The sequence below is a fragment of the Gymnoscopelus microlampas genome (assembly GCF_963454915.1).
Source record: "Gymnoscopelus microlampas genome assembly, chromosome: 4".
Taxonomy (NCBI): Eukaryota; Metazoa; Chordata; class Actinopteri; order Myctophiformes; family Myctophidae; genus Gymnoscopelus; species Gymnoscopelus microlampas.
Window position 1 is genome coordinate 56,948,339 of NC_139941.1, and position 18,432 is coordinate 56,966,770.

The 18,432-nt window shown below is 41.3% G+C and overlaps 1 protein-coding gene across 1 annotated transcript in view; it reads right to left on the minus strand.

Annotated features, from left to right (window-relative positions):
• LOC311044503 (uncharacterized protein) overlaps positions 1-18,432 on the minus strand; it is a 253,501-nt gene that overhangs the window by 223,116 nt on the left and 11,953 nt on the right. Inside the window, exon 4 of the mRNA XM_084056142.1 lies at positions 14,117-14,389. Within this exon, the coding sequence (XP_083912268.1) occupies positions 14,117-14,389 (273 nt within the window). The remainder of the gene's footprint in view (positions 1-14,116; positions 14,390-18,432) is intronic.

An 18,432-nucleotide genomic window follows, 5' to 3' on the forward strand; every position in this document is an offset into this window, starting at 1 on the left:
TTGGTGTGGTGATTTTGTGAATTATATTTTTGTTTCCTTTTTTGTTTATTTTTGAACGTTCTTGATCAACTGGTTGGCTTTTGGTTTATTTTTGCATGTGATGAATTGAGTTTGATGAACTGAATTGCTTTGTTGGTTGAACCTAACTTTCATTCACTAAAATAATTGCAACTGAATTTGAAAACTTATGTTGGTTTATTCGATGACGAGGGTTTATATTTCATATGTAAGTCCTTTGTGTGGTTTCCCTAGTGGTTAAAACTCAGATGAGGAAGAACTCACTATAATATTTAAAAAAAGGCGGATAAGGAATATTATTTCTCTGGCACCCCTACGAATACAAATTAACCAAATCATTGGAAACCGTTACTTATTGCCGTTACGTTATTTTCTTGTATGATGAAGTAGAGCATTACTTTACGAGAAAGAAAACACGTGAACAGTTTAAATGTGGAGATGCAAGGTTATTATAATAAACATTTCACAGCTTTGTGAAATAATAAGGCCCACTCTTCAGTTATTATTGACTGACTGACAGACAGACAGACAGACAGACAGACAGAGACACACACACACACACACACACACACACACACACACACACACACACACACACACACACACACACACACACACACACACACACACACACACACACACACACACACACACACACACACACACACACACACACAGTGTTGTACAGTATACCAGATATATAAATGTTTTATTAGAAAGAAACAGGATGTTAAGTACACAACATAAAACATGATGTGAACCTTTAGTACTGCAGTGAAAACACACTTCATTATTGTTACGTTTTTAGTTGAGATATAAATATATGTATGGTCTCTGTCCAGTGGAAACTTCTATTCAAAATCATCAAAAGTAGTAGATCCACAAGCTGGGACGCATTTGGAGCTTGTAGATCTGCTACTTTTGATGCTTTTGTGTGACGCTGTAGTATAATCAAGGACGTTAATTTACGGAAAAAAACACAAAAAGTTAGAATATGGAGATAAGAGGTTTCAGCCTGACAACAACGATATCGGCTCCTAAAGGCCAGTAAGTGTTCATAATTCATAAATGATACAAAAAGAAACATTAATGATCAGTTTTCCAGGGAGGAGAGTTGAACCACAATCAAAATTCATGACATTCAGCCAAATGTGTTAATATAGCATCACAATAATTTCAACCACTTCATCCATATTTTATACGTTGGCTATGCCAGGGATAATTGACTGGTAGCTGGTCATTATTAGAAAATAAATCCCGACCGGGTGATTATGCACCGACACGGAGCTGAGGTGCATAATCACCCTGTCTTTATTTTTCAATTATGATCAGCTACCAGTCAATTATCCCACTTATTACACGGCTACTTAATAAATTAATTAATACATTGACTCAAATTTAACAACAAAAGGAAGTATTTCCTTACTTACGGCAATTAAAGTATTCCATAAGTATTACGCTGGGCGCACACGGTCGCCTCGGAAAACAAATAAGTGTAGTTGATCAAATAGAATACATGTTTGGTTACTGCATATTTCTCGCTTCAAATGTTTTCAAAAACATTCTTGAGAGCAACGTTTAGTTGTAAATGACATGGTGTGTTTGTTTACATGGCTGTCATGTTGGATACAGCATAACATCAAGCAGCGCAGGTTGATATGAGCAGGTGCTCTGAGTCTTTGATTAGACAGGTTGATATGAGCAGGTGCTCTTGAGTCTTTGATTAGGCAGAGGTCTGTTATAGTGCTCATCGGTTATTATCCACAAATAACACACCGCTGAATTCAACGATTGACCGTTGAAGCCGTGTAATAACCAAAAAATAGCAGATCTACAAGCTCGCAGTGCGTCACTTCGTGCCACACTGCAAAGTTGTGCATCTGCAATTTTCTTTTACATAAATCCTCTCTTCTGGAGGTCCCTGGTACAAATTATTTGAGATGGGGGTCCGCGTCCAAATAACATCAATTTGGGGTGTCCTTGACTTGAAAAGGTTTGAGAGGCAGTGCTATAAAACATTCATGTTGGTCCATATCTTAATAGTCAGTTCAGTCCGTGGTTTCCTGGTTGTCTGGACACAGCTCTGTAACACAGAGACAAACAGAGCAGTGGTGGAAAATACTCACAGGGTTAAGGCTTTTTACTTAAGTGAAAGTTTACAAGAGTAAAAGTACAAATATATTGGTATCAAAATGTACTTAAAGTACCAAAAGTAGAAAGCACTCATTATGCAGAACGTCCCGTTTCACAAGTTTTCACATGTATAAAACATTTTTATACTGGTGCTACATATACCTCTATGGTAATACAATGCAGTAGTGGTGCCCTCTTGTGGCTACTTCTGTAACATACACACGGTCTGCTGAAGGCCCACAGTGTTTGTTTTTCTGTCTTTTATGCCAGGAGTTCTGAACCTTTTCAGGCAGCAACCCCCCAAAATAATCATATGTGAACTGGGGACCCCCCAAAATAATCATATGTGAACTGGGGACCCCCCAAAATAATCATGTGAACTGGGGACCCCCCAAAATAATCATATGTGAACTGGGGACCCCCCAAAATAATCATATGTGAACTGGGGACCCCCCAAAATAATCATGTGAACTGGGGACCCCCCAAAATAATCATATGTGAACTGGGGACCCCCCAAAATAATCATATGTGAACTGGGGACCCCCCAAAATAATCATGTGAACTGGGGACCCCCCAAAATAATCATGTGAACTGGGGACCCCCCAAAATAATCATGTGAACTGGGGACCCCCCAAAATAATCCTATGTGAACTGAGGACCCCCCAAAATAATCCTATGTGAATTTGGGACCCCCCAAAAGAATCATATGTGAACTGGGGACCCCCCAAAATAATCTTATGTAAACTGGGGACCCCCCACCCTGACAAGCACTTGGAATTGTAGAAGTTGAGGCATTACATTTAGTTTGACTTGGTTCCACAAAAACATATTTTCAAAAATGTTGCCTCTTTCTGTGTGTGTGTGTGTGTGTGTGTGTGTGTGTGTGTGTGTGTGTGTGTGTGTTGTGTGTGTGTGTGTGTGTGTGTGTGTGTGTGTGTGTGTGTGTGTGTGTGTGTGTGTGTGTGTGTGTGTGTGTGTGTGTGTGTGTGTGTGTGTGTGTGTGTGTGTGTGTGTGTGTGTCTGTACAGACCTGTATCTCCATCAGAGCTGTGGTAGTTCTGTGGGAAGTTGAGACAGACGACCTGCTTCTTAGAAACCTCCACGTCCTTGGCCTCCATGGTTCCTGTCCGCGCTGAGAGGGAATTCATGTTATAGTTAAACAGACTGTCCGCGCTGAGAGGGAATTCATGTTATAGTTAAACAGACTGTCCGCGCTGAGAGGGAATTCATGTTCTAGTTAAACAGACTGTCCTCACTGAGAGGGAATTCATGTTATAGTTAAACAGACTGTCCGCGCTGAGAGGGAATTCATGTTATAGTTAAACAGACTGTCCGCGCTGAGAGGGAATTCATGTTATAGTTAAACAGACTGTCCGCGCTGAGAGGGAATTCATGTTATAGTTAAACACACTGTCCGCGCTGAGAGGGAATTCATGTTATAGTTAAACAGACTGTCCTCGCTGAGAGGGAATTCATGTTATAGTTAAACAGACGGACACTTCAAAATAACCAATAGTCACATGCTCGGGTGGTGCAGCGGTAAAAGTCTCTGCCCCCCGCCACCACGGAGGTTGCGGGTTCGAAATCCGGCTTTGCCGGGCGTCTTCGCTAACACAATGAACCCGTGTTCGGGTAGCTCAGTCGGCAGAGCGCTCGAGCCTTTGGACCACAAGGTCATGGGTTTGATCCCGGGCATGAGTTGCACGGCTTGGGTGCGACAAGTCGCGCGGTAAGTACTGTGAGCTGATGGTAGGCGTGGCGCTCCACCTCAGCAATCCATCTCTCAGAGGTCTAGAGCATTGTAACGGGGACAGAGTCCTGTGTTATCGGCTGTTATACCGACAATAAACCTCTCCCGACCTACTTATCGGGGAAGGGCAGCCGGGCGGGGAGGAGGGTGATATTGGTCATTGCACGTATTTCTACGGGCTGGGGGGGAGGGGAGCCTATCAGCAGGGAGCATTGGGGCGGGAGGAGTAGTAGGACGAAGGTTCTATGTCCTCCCGGTGGATGTAGAACCTCCCGGTGCACCTGTCAGGCTCCTCACTGACAGGTGAGTCAGGAGGATAGGACAGCAGTGACAACACAGACATGTGTGTGAGGAGGAATTAATTGGCATAACGACTAAATTGGGGAGAAAAATGATTGTCTACTCTAAATTTAGAGACAAAAAAAAACACCTGTCTTTTGGGAAGGCAGGCCTTCGTAACACTGAGGAAGGCCTGCAGGCTGAAACACGGCCGTTTGTCTGGTAGACTGCTGCTGCACATCTTCAACATGATTAAAGATTCTCACATTTCTACAGAGAGTCTTCTTTTTACGTATCTTCTAGTGAAACTTACTGAACTGGAGGATGTATCTCCCGGTGACGTCTCCGTTCCTGAAGGTGTCGGTCCACAGCAGACAGTCGTCACAGGACTGCAGGATGTGACCCTTGTGGTCTGACAGGTTCTCTGGGGGGGTCAAAGGTCACACCATGGATTTTGATGAGTGGAAAACAATTCACCATCCATTCACTCAATCTGTCACTATGTAGACTATAGACACATTATGACAACCTTCTATGTTGGGCTCCTTCAAACTAATCTGATTTGAATCCTAGTTGCAACCCTTTCCTGTCACATGTAAGCCATACTGTACTGTAGACCTGCTTGTACTTTGGGTTCCCCTCTCCTGTCTTTAATCTGGGTAGATTACCCCCTCATTGCTTTTAACATGTTTTATATTTGCTTAATGCCTAGTAGGCCCTATAATATGTGTATGTGGTTGTAGGCCCTATAATATGTGTATGTGGTTGTAGGCCCTATAATATGTGTATGTGGTTGAGTGACTTACTTTCTCCTTTCTCTTGTGGTCTTCCAGAGGGTACTGGTGACAGGATGTCCCGCCCCCCTAGGGTGCAGCAGTATAGGACATGGTGTTGTGGGTAAATGCAGAGACATGCAGCTTTATCTAGACCAGTGCTTCTCAACCTTTTCAGGCCACAACGCGACCCCCCCCAAAATAATCATATTTGAACTGGAGACCACCCCAAAATAATCATATTTGAACTGGAGACCACCCCAAAATAATCATATTTGAACTGGGGACCCCCCCAAAATAATCATATTTGAACTGGGGACCCCCCCAAAATAATCATATTTGAACTGGGGACCCCCCACCCTGAGCTTGTAGATCAGCTATTTTCAAATGTTTTGCCTCTTTCTTATATTATTTGATGATTTGGCCAATGTTTGACCAATTGATTTTTTAGGTATTTATTTGTATTTTTAGGTATTTTTATTTTAGGTATTTCACTTCACTAGGGGTCCCGCCCCACAGGTTGAGAACCACTGATCTAGAGCTCTGGCCTGTATCAGATATTGTCTCTTTGTTTTGTTACACAAATGTTTTGTATATGTTTTTAACATGTTTCTTGTATATTAGTGTTATCCATACACCTTTCATCACACAGAGTGCTCATATACATAGTATTCCCGGCCGATCCAGGGGTGGCGCCATAGCCCCATTTCAGTGTGCAAACTGTCCGTCGTTTCCGGAGTAGAATAAGTCCCAGTAGGAGTATTGCCATGTTCACCTATTTAACTCAACTTTTGGCTTGTTTTTCTCGAGGTGATATTTGGCTTATTTCTCTCGCTAGAGTTGGCTTGGTTTTGGAGGTGGATTGGCTTATTTCTCTCACAACGGTTGGCAACACTCACTGCCCATCAAAGACCCTCACGTTGACGCTGATTCACTGCAGCTGTGAGACCTGTATCAACACGGTGCTGTCACTGTCAGTGACTAGTCTCCATATTTATATATGCTATTTACACCAGTTAATAGTATTTATGCCATCCTTAACATGTCCTAAACTGTGATATGAGCTAACTTTCTTTAGTTAGTTTTCTTTCTTTACTTTTTCTTTATGCAAAGCCAACCAATTGATGAGTTCAGTTGACTGTTGTGACCTCACTTGCCCTATTGGATGGTGACCTATATAAACCTGTGTGTGTTTACGCCCATTCCCATGTATATGTCCTGATGAAGATCTGAATAGATCAAAACGTTGACAAGGCAATACAAATATAGCGGAGCTTTTTCAGCATCACCATGGTGTACAGACTCTATTCTAATGTACAAATGGAACCCGTTAGGGTCCATTTGGTTCCATTTGTACACTCTCTGAGTGACAGACCATTTGGTTCCTAACTATCTATCATTTAGCTGGGGACCCCCTGGAACTCCCTCATGGACCCCTGGGGTCCCCAGACCCCTCTTTGAGAACCACTGCCTTAGAGGACAATGTACAGTAGGATTGATTGATTGATTGATTGATTGATTGATAGATTGTCATCCTTCATACATATATGTTGAGAAGTATGTATGTTAGACAGTGAAACAACACATAGACCACAGAAACACTCAATACATTATACACCTCTAGGAGTTCAGATAGACACTGAGGTGCCAGGCCATTCAGTGATTTTAAAACAAACAATAACATCTTAAAATCAATTCTGAAGTGAACAGGGAGCCAGTGAAGTGAAGCCAGAATGGGTGTAATGTGGTCATGCTTGCGGGTTCCCGTTAGGAGACGTGCCGCAGCGTTTTGGACTAGCTGTAAACGTGCATTATGGAGGCTTTGTTTAAGCCAACATAAAGTGCATTACAGTAGTCCAAGCGTGTGGTGATAAAAGCATGAATGGCACGCTCTAAATCATTAAAAGAAAGCACAGACTTGATGTGGGCGAGCAGCCTTAGATGATAAAAGCTGGACCTTACCACAGCATTTATCTGTTTATCACGTTTGAGCACATTGTCAAATTTGACGCCAAGATTTGAGACAACAGATTTAACATAAGGCTGCAGGGAACCAAGGTCAGAGGGAACAACACCAGGACCACTAGGGCCAAATACTATGACCTCTGTTTTACTCTCATTTACACTTAGAAAGTTAAGAGCCATCCAAGCTTTAATGTTGTTTAGACAGACAGACAGACAGACAGACAGACAGACACTGTGAAACATGGTTGCCACTCCGGAGACAGTGGCGTTTGCTTCACCGTAGATACAGCGATTACTGAGAAACAGGAATCACGTGTTAACTCATACATGTGACAACAAACTGATCATACAGTTTACGCGTCAAAGTGATAGATGAATCACTTTATTACAAGCCAGATGCTGTCAGACCAATAAGGGCCCAGCTTCCTGCTTTGAAATTGAGTGTATATAGGAAGTGACAGTTCATAGGAATGGCCTGTAGTTTAGCTGTTTTACCCCTGCTGGTGTCAGAAAGAATTTTTCTCCATTCCAACTGGGTGGGTTTTTGGACGAACTTTAGACATGATTTTCTTACCTTAATAAACATTGTCATAAATACTATATACTTCCAGTCGCTAGTTTAAAGTCTTCTTTCAATCATCATGATATGTGTTGGTAAATTATGGTCCACTTTATTTTAAAATTGACGATAAACTAGGGTGTGCTCTAGGAGGGGCGGGATGATTTGATTGACAAGCCACACAACCAATAGCATTCATTCCCCGCCCCCGCTCTTGATTGACAAGCTATCCAACCAATAGCATTCTTTTATGGACTGATTTCCGGTTCCTATTCCTGGTGTCTTTTTCGCATATATTAAAGATGGCGGATTTCAAATTCCTGAACAATCGGCTTCATTTTCGGTCTGTAGAAACCAGAGGTGTGGCCTTAGTCCATTCTCTTCATACAGTCTGTGGTTAAGACATACGAGCAATTACAAGCAGAAAGGATTTAGCTGGAATATTTTCATGGAGAGAGAGGAATGAGCGAGGTCTCTCAACGTGGGCAGCCTGCCCTACAGTAGGCTATTATTACGTCCTTCTGAGGATATAGGCTATTATGCAACATTGTTTAATGATATAACCGATATAAGCACATGAGGTCTTCTTCACGTTGTGGGTTTTTAACCACAGGACTTCAGCAGGAGATTAGAGATAGGTAACTCCCACCAAACACCAGCCGTTATCCATTCATGTTTAAGCATTCATCAATCACTCCATAAACGTTCACATTATGACAGCCTTGCCAGGCTCTCTCTCATGGACGTGCATGGTGTCACGGCCCGGGGGCAGCACTGTGTTTTATGTGTAAAATAAGCAGCAGTCAGGTCTCCACAGAGCGCGCACTGAGCACATAATGGGTTAAATGAATATACAAAACGTGTTCCATTCAGGACCATGTGATGGTATCATTCTTCACAAAGAACAGAATATGGTAATAATCCCACTGGCAAACACTGTAGGACTGCAGTTTACACTGTCTGCCAAAACGCACATTATTCTAAGGAGAGAGATAACGTTACGTTACGCACTGGGAGGCAAAGGAAACCCTGACAAATGACTTGAATTCAATGAGAGCCAGGTGGTTTATTTCATGATCCTCTTTAAACCCAGCACCCCGACAGCTGATGTGTTCATTCTATCAGCATTCTATAATAAAACATCAATAAGGTAGGAAGGTTTGTGCTCTGGACAGAAAAGGCTTTACCAAAAGTTACAGCCAGGTGTGAGATGCCAGCAATGAAGTCCAGAGACAATAGTATATATTTTGCATCCAAAGAGCCAGAACATATTTTGTGTCAGTGTGTGAGCCTCCTCTTGTTTCTATAATTCAATAATCACCATTTAATAGTGAGTAGTTGTGGGACAGTGTGCGCTCCAGGTGGAGAGCTGCTCATTGGACAGGAGCCAGCCGGTGATGCCCTGCGTCTCTGGTGGTTCTGAAGTAGACTAGCCTATGGTAGTTTGTCTGTAAACCATCTATACAGTTAGACGTAGATTAAGACCAGTGGTGGAAAAAGTACTCAAATGTTTTACTTGACAAAAGTAGTGGCATGAAAATGTACTTAAAATACCAAAAGTAAAAGTACAAAAATGTTTGAAAATAGCAGATCTACAACACGTCGCGATGCGACGCGTTGTGAGCTTGTAGATCGGCTATTTTCAAATAGCCTAGGTATAAAATAGGGCTAAAGTGGTTATTGTATGTTTCATAATGTCATAATGTATATCTGAAATGTAACTAGTAACTAAAGTTTTCAAATAATTGTAGTGGAGTAAAAGTATAATATTTGCCTCTGAGATGTAGTGGAGTAAAAGTAGAAAGTATTGTAAATTGTAAATACTGGGTTTGGTGTGACCTTGTGGAAGTCAGAGTGACACAATGTGACACAATGTGACACAATGTTTCTGCTTCTTTTATTGATATTCAAACCAAGCAAATGAAAACCACAATCTAACGGCTAAACTTCAAACCATTCATGGTCAGGGGTGCAGATCCCAGGGAGAAAGAGGGGACATGTCTGACACAATAAAGTATTTAGAAATAAATGATATCATTTAAAATACATATTTCAAGGTTTTGTTTTTGCCACCGTGTGTCCTGATCATCAACAACTACCACATAAATACATCCACAAGCTTCATCATCATCACTTGTCCACAGAGCTGTTAACTAGTTTAATGAGTGAAGTTCAGCCAATATGAACGATAGAAACACAACAGTGGAGCTGAAAAACGTAAAGATAAATAATACTGACCAAGGAATATCTAAACTGTCTGAATTAGACACTTATTTTGTTCTTTACTTTAGTAAAGTTTGAACGACCTTTCTGTTATTGTTGACATTAGTTTGTTTCATATATTGAACATGGATTTGGTGTTTATTTAATGCTAAATGTCAGACAAACTGTAATCATTGTGAACATTATTAGTTTGTTTAAAATCTAAGCGTTAACTCTATGTTGGTGATATTATTGATGTTCCCTCCAGAAAGTATTTTTTTGTGGTTCCCCCTTAAATTAAGATCTGCTTCCCTGCTCATGATTACATAAGTATTACATATAAATCATTACTTAACATAAATGATTGCATGTCATCAGTGTTTCCCATTCATTTCCTAGACTATGGCAGCCCACGATTGTCTAATTTGGGTGGACCCATCACCTCAGACCCCTAGAGGATCAGGTCCACCCATCACCTCAGACCCCTAGAGGAGCAGGTCCACCCATCACCTCAGACCACTAGAGGGTCTAGGTCCACCCATCACCTCAGACCCCTAGAGGATCAGGTCCACCCATCACAGGGACTGATGTCATAATGATCATAACACATTAATTATCACACATTATAAATGATTACATAATAAATGACTTTAACCTCACTAAAACTATGTCTACAAACCTAACCTTAACCCTAACCTCACCTCAAAACCACGTCGACCTGGGCCAAAAAGACTCCACAAGTCTTCACACTAATTATCGTTAGCCTTGGCTAGCCAATTAGCATTTTTAATTGTTTAAAAGACACATCTGTGAAAAAGGTTGATGATGTCATCATTGTGCTGCTGTTATGATTATTTAAAAGGTTGATGATGTCATCATTGTGCTGCTGCTATGATTATTTAAAAGCTGAATGGACACACATGTATTGCCTCCTCTCTCCACCAGAGGGCAGCGATGACTCTCTTCTTCTCTGAAAACACACCCAGGTGTTCTGTGAAAAGACAATAAACCAATAAGAATCAGAATGTATTAACTGTGTGAACATGTTAACACTTTAGAATAACTCTACCTTATAATAGTGAATTAATCATTCCCAAATGATTAGTTAATGTGTTATTCATGACTTGTTAAATGTTTGTTAGTGGTTAATGATTTAATGATTTAAAACTATGCTATAAATAGTTAATAGATCATGAACAAGTTATTAGTAAACTAGTTAAAAACATAACCTCCCAGCAGCCTCCCTGCAACTACAGTAACCATCAAAGTAGAAACAACTCAGTCCATTCAAACAACATTTGACCAATACTTTGTCAATAGTGTATCTTAGTAGGAAGGACAGCTCAGTTGGTAGAACACTCTCCTTTGGACCACAAGGTTCTGTCTTTGATCCTGTTAGTGATGGAATGATCAGTGTTTTCAATGAACTGAATCATTGGGTTCAGTTCACTGACATGTTGTGTTCAATGAACTGAATCATTGGGTTCAGTTCACTGAAATGTTGTGTTCAATGAACTGAATCATTGGGTTCAGTTCACTGACATGTTGTGTTCAATGAACTGAATCATTGGGTTCAGTTCACTGACATGTTGTGTTCAATTAGACACAGCTACCATATACCCAATGGTTACACTGTAAAGGTCCTTACACCTGAATGAGATAAAATGTTCATTATTTTGTCAGAAAACCACCAAAACAAAAGTTAGATGACCTCTACTCGTTAATTCTGCTAGTTTAATCAAATATGCAAATTATCTCATTAACTATGCCTAATACAAAAATGACCCAAGCAGAAATGGATTCTAAGCGAAAAATCATATGAGGAACAACTGAGAGAAGTTAGATACACCCGTTAATCAGGTTGTTATAGCTTTTGCCCTGTCTAAATGTACAGAATCATTGGGTCCTGATAGTGATGGAAAGAATTGAAAATAATTAAAAAGAAAGAGGGAGTAAACCTGGGTGTGTGGGAGGAGTCTAAAGATCATCATTGGTTGTCGGCACCAGAATACGACCTGATAGAAGAAGAAGAGAGACAGTTAAAACAGACACACAAATAAATCCTATGTGCTGTATTGTGTGTATTTCTCTATAAAATGCATAAATGTACACACAACACAGTAACACAGTAACACAACAACATTAGGGTTCAGTCATCAGGGTCACATGTTGCATCAGAACTAATGTGAACATTTGACTCTTATTTAGGACTAAATGTAACACTGATGTATTAAAGCTAAATGTGACAACATAGAACACACTTTGACCTCTAACTAGGTCGTCTAAACTGGTCTAAACCGGTTAAGGTTCTAAACCAATATAAACCAGTTTAGGTTGTGGCTTTACATGTTTGTTTGTTTGCATTTCTGTGAGGGTTCCACATGTCATGTGATCCTCTGTTGATCTGACATCATTTCTTCCACTGGTAATATAATAATTAATGAAACATGTTTATTAAACATGTTAATCACCTCGTTTCTTCCACTGGAAGTAGATGAATCCAGACAGGAACAAGACCAGACCCAGAACCAGACCTGATGCTCCCATGGCCACCTTGTTCTTCACTGACTCTGGCATGGAGAAATCTGACAATACAAATATTATGTTATATGATATGATATGATATGATATTCAGACCTAAAAGATGATTATCTGCAGACATTAGTAAACTAAGCTGATCGATGTTTTTACGTTCAGCAAAACAAATATACCTTCAGGTACAAATAGAGAATAATCCTTAAACCCTTAAAACAGAGTGTAGTGTAACACATTACAGTAGATTACAGTAGAGTACAGTAGATTACAGTAACTGACCCCAGTCCATCTTGATAGGCGCGGTCAGGCTGGGATGTTCCACCATGCATGTGACCTTCTCTCCTGATCTGTATCACTCACACACACACACACACACACACACACACACACACACACACACACACACACACACACACACACACACACACACAAAAACTACAATTAGGCACCATAGCATTAGGCCGTTATAGAAAAAAAGATACGTTTATAATGATATTTAAAATAATCATGAAGTAGAATGTGTGTCCATGTGGATCTGCTCAGAGCTGAAGCGGCCCCTCCTCCCCGCCCGGTCTGGCCGTGAGTGAGCAGCTGTTAATTAGCGCTAACATTAGGGCAGATTGTGAAAGTAGCCGATCTACACGCTGAAACACACCGTGATTCAACACATTGATCCATTGATCTTTGTTAATATTTTATTCTATGGAGAAAAAAACTTGGAGAAAAATAACTGACTATGTTTGTGTAGGAGCGTGAATGCCCCGCTGGGCTCTCCTCCGCTCTAGTGTTTATTGTGTATTCCACTATTCCCTCCCCATTGCAGGAACAATAGGAAGGCAAGAGGCAGAAGAAACTTAGTAACGAGATACACGCGTTATAGCGTATTCGTGTGTGTGTATTCATGTATAACATGCTCGTGCGCGGGTCTCTGTGTGCGTTCGTCATGAGTGCACGATGACGAGCTTGCTGCGTGGTTGTGTCTGGAGTGGACTGGTGATAAACATGGTCGGGAATCGGAGGAATTGTTGTTACACTACCTCTACTGGTAGTACCAGTAGAGGTGTGTATTTCTATGTATAGGTGTCTGTTAGGTGTGTACCTGGGTGTGTACTCCAGGTAGGAGTGGTACTGGTAGTACCAGTAGAGGTGTGTATTTCTATGTGTAGGTGTCTGTTAGGTGTGTACCTGGGTGTGTACTCCAGGTAGGAGTGGTACTGGTAGTACCAGTAGAGGTGTGTATATCTATGTGTAGGTGTCTGTTAGGTGTGTACCTGGGTGTGTACTCCAGGTAGGAGTGGTACTGGTAGTACCAGTCTCCATCAGACACATCGGCATAGGAGAGACCAGAGGTCAAAGGTTCTTGACCTCTCCACCAGGTCACCAGGATCACTTTAGGATAGAAGTCGTAGCTGCTGCACCTCAGCATGTGAGTGTGTTCACCACGACGAGGGGGAGTCTCTGACTTCAGTCTCACTTTGGGCTCCACTCCTAAAAAAGATGATGATTATTTTATTTTTTTAATCGGGAGAATGTGTGCAAATCTTTAAATATATATATTTGTAAAGCAAACATCAGTCAACTATGTTGTTCCAGGGACCCCCAGAAGCAAAGATTTGAGTAACAAATGTTCACTTTAAAACACATATATTCAAAGATTTGCACAAAGTTTCACGTTTTTACAAAAATAGCAGATCTACAAGCTCATGGCGCGGCACTCGGTGAGCTTGTATATCTGCTATTTTTTAATAGCCAAAGGAATATAAAATGACAGAGAAAGTTTTATAATCATTATCAGATCAATAGTAACACCATTAATCATCTCTGAATAGAATGATTTATTATGATGTCATGTTATAGTTTATGAGGTGATGAGTGTTGAGTGCTGCTCTGAGATCAGCTCACCTCTCTTGTTCAGAACATTGGAGTAGTAGATCTCAATGTTGTGTTTGCAGAATGCCTCTCGTTGTGCTCTCCATACAGCCAGTACTGTAGGATCTTTATTCCAGCGCTCTGCGTTCTTCACACCAAGCTCAGTGTATCCAACAAACTGATCTACTCTACTGTCCCACCTGATGAACTCATCACCATCGAAATTCATTGACATTATGTACTGTATGTCCTTCAGCTCACTGGAGTTAAACACACAGCGGGAAGCCTGATAGTACACATATCCATCTGGAAATAGACAATTAAAAATGTTCAGTTTTATTATCATCTGTATAATATCAACACTAGACTAACTGCCCCCATCAGCCAAATATGTCACTAAATAAAGTCTAAAATAGGACCGTGTGTGTGCGTGTGCGTCTGTCTGTCTGTCTGTCTGTCTGTCTGGTGGCCATTTTATTATTTAAGTTAATGAAATGCCACCCCGTTTCTTCAATGCAAAATGACAAAATGGCCGCAATGTGAATATGCTCTATTATTTCCAGTTCCATAGTGTAAAATAATACCAGTCAGCGTTTTTGTATCCACCCCTCCCCTCCCCTCCCCCCCTTGTGACAAAATCCTGCCCCCCCTCCTGACAAAGGCTAAAATCGTGTGTGTGTGTGTGTGTGTGTGTGTGTGTGTGTGTGTGTGTGTGTGTGTGTGTGTGTGTGTGTGTGTGTGTGTGTGTGTGTGTGTGTGTGTGTGTGTGTGTGTGTGTGTGTGTGTGTGTGTGCGCGTGCGTGCGTGTGTCTGTGTGTGTGTGTGTAATAGGAGGAAGGCGGGGCTACTTGCAGCACGTGGTGGAAAAAGTACTCAAATGTTTTACTTAAGTAAAAGTATCAATTCTGCAATATAGAAATACTCTGTTACAAGTAAAAGTCCAGAATTCAAAATGTACTTGAATAAAAGTACAAAAGTATTGGTATGAAAATATACTTAAAGTATCGAAAGTAAAAGTACTCATTGTGCAGAATGTCCCATTTCAAGTTTTAAAATGTATGAAAATCCTTTGAAAATAGCAGATCTACAAGCTCACAATGTGTCTCATCACAACACATTGTGAGCTTGTAGATCTGCTATTTTCAAATGGCCAAAATGTACTTAGGGCTTAAGTGGTTAATGTATGTTTTGTAATAATAATAATACTATGATAATAATCAAAATCTACAAAGTAACTAGTAACTAAAGTTTTAAAGTAAATGTAGTGGAGTAAAAGTAGAATATTTGGATCAGAGATGTAGTGGGGTGGGTAGAAGTAAAAGTATTGAAAACTGGAAAGACTCAAGTAAAGTACAAATACCTCAAAATTGTACTTAAGTAAATCTACTCAGTTACTTTCCACCACTGCTAGCAGCCCACACACTGACTGTAACTCACTGTGAGAGACGAGGGAGCGTCTTCAGGTGAATGGAACAAGTGATTAAGAACCATTGTAAAAAACTAATTAAAGCACGTAACGGGCTAGCCCCGCCTTTCCTCAATGACCTCATCAAAGACCCCTAAGGTCGACTAACAAAAGGTCTAGAGGTGACCGAGCCTTCACTGTGGCCGCCTCGAGGCTCTGGAATAGCTTTCCTTTTAATATAAGAGCCTCTCAGTCCATAGACATTTATAAATCACTATTAAAGACCTACTTCTTTTCCCTGGCCTTTGAACACAGTTAAACAGTTACATCACAACCATTGTCTCTACCTCACTATGTTCTGCTATGCATTTTAAATCGCTGCATGTATTTTTGCACTGTATGAACTGTAACATTGTTGTTGTTTTGATGTGTTGTGTCTCTTTGGTTGGCCTCATTGTAATGTGCTCTATCTATCTATCTATCTATCTACCTTACAATTTGAATCCTGCGCCACGTCGGTTGTCCGTTGTATGTATGTATGTATGTACGTTGCAATCTGGCAAGAGTGATGCAACACTGCATCACTCTTACTGTCTGTCTGAAACTTTACACTACATCATCACAACAAACCAACCTGTTACCAAGACGACGATGACGATGAGACGGTCGTCCCGAATATGGACACAACGCCAGTGTGACGTAATCTCACGACAGCATGACATCACATTGGACCCGTTTTGACTTTATTATGGAGATCTCTGGATCTGTCTGTCTGTTTCCCTTTCATGCCCATATATGGGGATCTATGTATCTGTTTGTATGTGTCCTTTTATGCCCATATATGGCATATATCTCTGTCGCTTTTTGTTTGTTTCTTCTTTAAGCAGAATATGCAGCCTGCATAAATCTGCATCATTCAAGTCATCATCCCAGATGCTGGACTTTTCACTTTTGACTGGGCCAGGCGACAGTTTCCAGTCCGCACTGCTTTCGCCACCACCATCAACAAATCACAAGGCCAGACACTTACAACAGTTGGGGTCTGGCTTCGATCCCCTGTCTTCACTCACGGACAACTATATGTTGCCAGCTCAAGAACGGGTGACCCAGCACGCCTAAAGTATGCCATACACCAGCAGGAAAACCACACGGAAAACGTGGTTTTCACAAAAGTGCTTCTTCCCCACTGAGGTAAGGCTGTTGCATTCTTCCATGTGTCATTTCTCATTGCTCAACATAACCAACAATGCCTACAACTTCACACAAAAATCACTGCCTTCACTATCACATGATCCATGGTGGACTTCTCACATTGTCTGCTTGACTCCTGCCTTCTCCTTTTCTCCCATTCTGCAGGCTCTGCCATGACAACCTGTGGACCTGACGACGTCGCCACTGTCTTTCACACCATTTCATTCTTATCCACCCTTTACACAAATAAACTGCTAACTTCATCTCCTGCGATTTCAACTATCTTTTCACATTGTACACCACTGCACACTCCCCACAGGTCTGCCATACCAGGTCTGAGTAATCACAAAGTGGGTTTTGGTCATTGGAGAGGTGATGCACGTCACCTCTTTCTGAAGCGGGTACTTTCAAAGCCTGCCGTGGATTTAGGAGAGCACAAAACTCTCTCTCACACTGTGAGGTGCCTGTAAGGTGGCACTGCAAAGTGAACGACGCGTCACGCTAGACGTTCGGGCCGCGTAGCGGCCCGAACTTCTAGTCTATATATACAATTTGAATCCTGCGCCATGTCGGTTGTCTGTATGTATGTACGTTGTATGTGGCCAGTGTGACGTAATCTGACATCACGCCAGTGTGACGTAATCTCACGACAGCATGACATCACGCATGACATCACATCCTACCTATAAATTCTAGGATGCCGTCAGATCGCACCAGTTCGACGGCTTCCATAGTGGGTTTTGGTCATTGGAGAGGTGATGCACGTCACCTCTTTCTGAAGTGGGTACTTTCAAAGCCTGCCGTGGATTTAGGAGAGCACAAAACTCTCTCTCACACTGTGAGGTGCCTGTAAGGTGGCACTGCAAAGTGAACGACGCGTCACGCTAGACGTTCGGGCCGCGTAGCGGCCCGAACTTCTAGTATATATACAATTTGAATCCTGCGCCATGTCGGTTGTCAGTATGTACGAACGTTGTATGTGGCCAGTGTGACGTAATCTGACATCACGATGAGACGGTCGTCCCGAATATGGACACAACGCCAGTGTGACGTAATCTCACGACAGCATGACATCACATCCTACCTATAAATTCTAGGATGCCGTCAGATCGCACCAGTTCGACGGCTTCCATCCTCAACACAACCCACGCCGCCAAAATGACCACGCACAAAACTCTCTCTCACACTGTGAGGTGCCTGTAAGGTGGCACTGCAAAGTGAACGACGCGTCACGCTAGAACTTCTAGTAAATAACATTTGAGTTGAGTTGAGTGTCATTTTTTAAAATGTCTTTAGCTATTCAAAAATAGCAGATATACAAGCTCATAGCGTGGCACTCGGTGCCGCGCTATGAGCTTGTAGATCTGCTATTTTTGAAAAATCATGAAAGTTTGCGCTAATCTGAATATATACTGCTCAAAATAATGAAGGGAACACTTTGATGCCTTAATTCTTTTGAGCAGTTTGTGTTAGCAGTATGTACACAGTTCATGAAAACTCAAAATCAATAAGGGATCAAAGTGTTCCCTACATTTCTTTGAGCAGTTATATATACTTTTAAAGCAGACATTTGTAACTCAAATCTTTGCTTCTGGGGATTCTACAAATGTCTTCTAAAAAACAGTTAAAAAAAATAATTAAAAAAATAGCAGATGTCTGCCGCGCTATGAGCTTGTACATCTGCTATTTTTTAATGGCCAAAGAAATCTAAAATGAAAGATATGTGTTCCTGGATTGAATGGGTTAAACATTT